General features: G+C 37.3%; 1 protein-coding gene across 1 annotated transcript; it reads left to right on the top strand.

The window, feature by feature from the left end:
* The first annotated feature begins 635 nt into the window (after nucleotides 1-635).
* On the top strand, nucleotides 636-5,257 carry ANKRD34B (ankyrin repeat domain 34B). The gene is made up of 2 exons (XM_061149495.1): nucleotides 636-697; nucleotides 2,787-5,257. Exon 2 carries the CDS (start codon nucleotides 2,809-2,811, stop codon nucleotides 4,345-4,347), a length of 1,539 nt encoding a protein of 512 aa, XP_061005478.1. The 5' UTR covers nucleotides 636-697; nucleotides 2,787-2,808; the 3' UTR covers nucleotides 4,348-5,257.
* Nucleotides 5,258-6,000: the final 743 nt, after the last annotated feature.

Below are 6,000 nucleotides of genomic sequence, written 5' to 3'. Positions count from 1 at the left end.
GTTTTGGAAGCTTTCATTTTCTGGACTTCTCCAGGTTACATTTTCCTATTTGTTCTGGTCTCTACCTTTAATATAAGAGGCTTTTTTGTTTGCATTCTCATGATTAAAGGGCTTGGGTTAAAAAGCTAATGTCAAGCTTTGAGCACATGAGTGATGTTTTATACCACCCTATGGGATGATTTGGGTGGCATGTTGAAGAATCCCTGTAATCAGTATACTTTAGGTATTTTCTCCTTGGTAGGTCACATTCTTGAGAGGAGCCTATTCCATTTTCTTCTGAAGAATAAAGATATGGGTGCTGTCCTTTTGAAGCTGAGTAGGGGGGCAGTGCTGTGAGTCCTTTGATATTGATGGTCAGTAAGCATACCGTCGTTGTTGTGGTGCAGTGGTAAAGAATCTGCTTGCAGTGCAGGAGATATGGATTTGCAAGAGTTCAGTACCAGAATTGGGAAGATCCCTTGGAGAAGGAAATGGCAACCTGTTCCAGTATTCTTGCCTGAGAAATCCCATGGACAGAGAAGCCTGGCAGGCCACAGTCCATGAGGTCCTAGAAGAGTCGGACATGACTTAGCGACTAATCAAGAAGCATACAGTCACTTATTCTCCTGTTTTCTTGTCCTCAGATTTACCCAGCGGCTGTCAGTCCAGAGATTCTCTGTTTCACCGTTTCTGGAGAATAAACTGGACATCTTTTGAGGTGGGAAATGATAGTCCTCTGTCTCCGAGTGGCTTGGAGTGGCGAAGTGTTTCTCATATTTTAATGTGCATGCAAGTCACCTGGGGATCTAGTTGAACCATAGGCTCTGATTCAGTAGGTCTGGGATCGGAGCCTGAGATTTTGCACATTTAACAAGTTTCGGGTAGGGCCACTGCTGGGGGTCCAAGGTAGGACCACCACACTTCTTGTAGCAAATCCCAGATCTAACTGCCTCTCTCACGGCCCTTCTCCTACCCCTCTAGGAGGGCTGTACTCTCCACTTGCTCCACTAGCTAGTTCTAGAGCCTCCGGCTGCTGCCTCTTTCGAGGATTCTGTAGTGTACACAGGTTCATTCTCAACTCTGCCACGATGACTCGAGGCACAGCCTTTTCAGGTTGGCTGAGTCAGTTACCACTGGCTCATTTGCTTTCTGGCTTCCAAAATGTTACTGTCATCTTCTGTCCTTTTCCTGCTATCTTTGTGAGTTTATCTTTCTGAAAAAAAAATCTTTACTTTTAGGGGGTTTCAGGCAGGGTTAAAAATTAGATGTGTTTGTTCTGCCGTATCACCGTAACCATAATCAGCTGCTAAAGTATTTTCCTAAAGTTGATTATGGTATTGGTATAGAGCCTGATCTGTGATAAATAACTGTGCTAATTAAAGTTTTCAGGTCTTTGCACAAGAAATGGCCTCTACTTCTCCGTTCCCCCTTTTTCTTCCTGCTAAACTCTTTCACAGTCGTCAAGGCTTAGCTCAAATGGCTGGTCTCTGTGAAGCCCCTGTTCTGTCCTCACACTATTAAAGTCTGTGTGTTCTCATGACTTTAAGCCGTAACCAGCTGCTTATTCCAAAGAGCTGTATAAGCTCCTCAGGGCTGGGGCCTGTACCTTTATAACTCAGAACCCATCACAATATTAAGAGCTTATAGCTGTTTATCACTGCATTAATTTCTGTGTACATGTCTATCTCTTTTTTCTTCACTTTCTTTCTGCTCTCTTCATCTCTTCTTTCTTTTAAGAAGTCATATTTATTATCTATTCTACTATCCAATAGAAGTTCATGTCCAATATTCTTAATCTTAAAAGTAAATGAGTAGAATAAATAATCCTCAATTTATCAAAGCTACCAAATTAAATGAAATAGACTTAAATATTACATAAACTTTTATTTGCTTTTTATCCCTACCTCCAAGGACTGTTGTAAAACTAACATGTCCTTGGCTCTCAATAAAGATATAATTCTTACCACCTTTTGAAATTATCTGTTGAGTGAGTTTGAATCTAAATTATTTGAATAAATTAAACATAAATCATCTTCCATTTTAATGATAACAAAATGTTTATGAAGTCTACATGTCTTCATTTGTTTTTAGCCTAGAAAACTCCTTTAAAGCAGCTGTCAAAATTTAACCCAATAGTACGTTTCTAACCCCATAACCTAGTCAGTATATGATTTAAATAATGGAGTCAAGAAAAATGCATAATCACATACTCACCATTCCTATCTCAGTGTCAGACACATCAGTTATTTTAACATCTTGTAGTCCAGATATTTTTCATCCTTTAAAAGAAACATCAAAATGCTCCTCAAATTGGAAATCTAGATCTTAATTATATTATTTAGTTGAAGAGCATATTTAGGTAATTTAATACTAAGAAGTATTTTATATTAAGCTGCCATAAACATGTTCTACTTCAGTTGATTCAGTTGCAATTACTCATAAATTTGGCTTTTTGGCTTAAATTTGCATTTTAATATTATTTTAAAAAAACTTTTCCAAGTAGAAAATAAGATGATGATTATATAGTCAATGTGGGGTTTAGAGAAATATCAGGCTAGTGTTATATCATAAATATTCAATGAAGATTTTAAAAGTAAATTTTAGTTTGAATGCCCTAAAGGTTGTTACTATTCTAAAATTATTTTTAATTTTGCAATTCACTATTTTGCTCTGTATTTATTAAAGAACAATTTTATTTATGTCTTCTTTCTCTAGACATATTTCAGAAATTGTGAATAACAACATGAATATAAATTGGGACATTGATTCCGACTAATCTTTTGTTCTTCATCTTCTTTGATAACCAGGTATTGATTCTGACTTTTGAAGATGGATGAATGTGTTGAAATTTCCAGTGATGGAAATTCTCTAATTAAAGCAGTCCATCAGAGCCGGCTTCGCCTAACAAGACTTTTGTTGGAAGGTGGCGCCTACATCAATGAGAGCAATGACCGTGGGGAAACACCTTTAATGATTGCTTGTAAGACCAAACATGTTGATCACCAGAGTGTCAGTAAAGCCAAAATGGTTAAGTACCTGTTAGAAAACAATGCTGATCCCAACATACAGGACAAATCTGGGAAAACTGCCTTAATGCATGCTTGCTTAGAAAAAGCTGGTCCTGAAGTTGTTTCGTTGCTCCTAAAGAGCGGGGCTGACCTCAGCTTGCAAGATCATTCTAGTTCCTCGGCCCTGGTTTATGCTATAAATTCAGAAGATAGAGAGACCCTGAAAGTTCTCCTTAGTGCTTGCAGGGCAAAGGGGAAAGAGGTCATTATCATAACGACAGCAAAATCGCCCTCTGGCAGACACACCACCAAACAGTACTTAAATATGCCTCCTGGGGGTATGGATGGGTGTCATACCCCAGCCAGCTGTGCCTCTCCTTCAGAAATAGACTTAAAAACAGCCTCATCGCCACTTTCACATTCTTCTGAAACTGAAACGACACTTTTTGGCTTTAAAGATCTGGAGCCTGCAGGAAGCAGTGATGATACTGGGGATCGAGGCTCCCCTGTGAGGAAGCCTGGTCTGGCTCCTAACGGGCCCAAGCTCCCTCAGGCTCCTCACTGGATCAGGAGCCCTCCTTCGTTAATGCACAGAGTGGCCTCCTTACAAGAGGAGCTCCAGGATATTACTCCAGAGGAAGAATTATCCTACAAAGCCAACCGGCTGGCACTTTCCAAGCGATTCATTACTAGGCACCAAAGTATTGATGTAAAAGACACTGCGCATTTGCTAAGAGCCTTTGATCAGGCCAGCTCAAGAAAGATGTCATTTGACGAAGTAAATCATCAATCATTTTTTTCTGAAGGAAATCAGCAATGCATTGACATCCCAGTGGATCAGGACCCAGACTCTAACCAGACAATATTTGCTTCCACCCTGAGAAGTATAGTTCAAAAAAGAAACTCAGGGGCAAATCACTACAGTTCTGATTCCCAGCTCTCGGCTGGTCTTACCCCTGCAGCTTCAGACGATGGCAAAGCACTTATAGGAAAGAAAAAGATTCTCTCGCCATCTTCCTCCTTGCTATCAGGCTCCAAAGAATTGTTGGAGAATATGCCCCCAGGTCCCCTGAGCAGGAGAACTCATGCCCTTTTAGAAAGGCGTGGTTCAGGAGCTTTCCCTTTAGATCACAACAGTACACAAACCAGACCAGGATTCCTGCCACCCTTAAATGTGAACCCTCACCCTCCCATATCAGATATCAATGTCAGCAACAAGATTTCCAGCCTTCTTTCTTGCGGTCAAAAAGTGCTTATGCCAACAGTTCCTAGTTTCCCCAAAGAATTCAAAAGTAAAAAGATGTTGTTAAGGAGACAATCATTGCAAACAGAACAAATTAAGCAGTTAGTTAATTTTTAAGACATGGCTAGAAAATACATTTTGTTCACGTTTAGCCAGAAAAATACAGAACTAGAAGATTCAAATGTTCATCCTTTTAAATCTTTTTATTGGTTAGTTCATAATAGTTAGGGGTTATCAAAATGTACTGTGTCCCATCATACTATGCACTGTAGATATACAAATAGATAATTTTTGAAAAGAGATTCTCTCAAAGCGATTTGTTTTAAAAACCTTCCATATTTAACACACTTTATGTGGTCCAAGTTTTTAATTTAAACAAAAATAAGCAAACAAAGAAGGTTACATATGTTGGCGATAACTTTAAAGTTTTCAATTTTGCCAAAATTTTATTAGGAAACATTGTGTTCAAATCAGTAATTTTTTAAAAAAGCATTTCAAGATTGTAATTTGCCACGATGCCAACATCATAAAAGAAAACATTAACAGCTATAAATTGTTCTATGGTCAATAAGCCTAAGCTACAAAGAAAGAATGAACTAATTCTTGAAAAATCTTGACTGCAGGTAGGTGACAATCTAATTAATATTTTTAAAGGTCAACCATTATAGTAGACAAGGCAGCTAATATGTGTTGTCAGCTTAATCAGTGTCAAAGTGGCAGATCTGAGTTTTATAAGCTAGTTATAATCTATGCCAAATATTTGTGTGCTATTTTTTGCTTTGCCTTTTTTTTTTAATAGGAACTTTTCTTCTTTTTATTCTATTTCCCAAGAGCAAACACAGTAAGACTAAAGCAAGAATAGAATACATTTAAAATACACAAAATATTAGTGAAAAGAAATTATAACAACAAAAATGTTAGTTTGTTGCTTGACATTGTGACAGAGTTTACTGAAATTTCTTCCAGATAATTAAGCTTCTGCAGTATTGAATTTACAGGATTATTAGTCAAAGGAACATTTCTGTTCATTTGCTGTTGACAGAACCTTTTTCTTTATTTTATATTATGGACATTTTCAGTCACACAAATGTAGAGAGAATAGTTCAATGAGGCTTCATATATACAGTGTAATAGAGTATTGATTTTTTAAAACACGGAGGCATTTTGGTGTAATATTAACTCTTCAGTCCATAAATTCAATGTGGATCCAGATTTTTTTTAATCCTCATATAGTGTCATTCTTTATCTATCTTTATGACATTTGTTTTAAAGTCTATTTTGTCTGAAATGAGTATTGCTACCTCCAATTTCTTGTCATTTCCGTTTGCAAGAAATATCTTTTTCCATCCCCTTACTTTAAGTTTATGTGTGTCCTTCGCCCCATAGGGGTCATTTATAGGCAGCATATTGTAGGCTCTTGTTTTCTTATCCTGTCAACCACTCTGCATCTTTCAATTGGAGCATTTAATCCATTGACATTTAAGGTAATTACTGATAGGTGTGTATTTATTGCCTTTGTTAACCTTGTTTTCCAGGTAATTTTTGGTTTCTTCTTTGTTGCTTTTTTTAAAAAAAAAATTTGTTTTTCCTTTTGTGGTTTGATGAGTTTCATTTTTGTGTTCTCTTCTTTTTGGTTTTTGTGAATCTGTTGAATGTTTTTGACACATGGTTGCCCTGTGTTTCAAGTGTGTTAATCCATTACTATATCTTCTTGCAGTTCAGTTACCTATTACTATATCTTAGTGCAGTTCAGTTCAGTGTGTGCATGCT

This window comes from Dama dama, chromosome 9, assembly GCF_033118175.1.
Source record: "Dama dama isolate Ldn47 chromosome 9, ASM3311817v1, whole genome shotgun sequence".
Lineage (NCBI taxonomy): Eukaryota > Metazoa > Chordata > Mammalia > Artiodactyla > Cervidae > Dama > Dama dama.
This window is presented reverse-complemented; position numbering and strand designations above follow the sequence as displayed.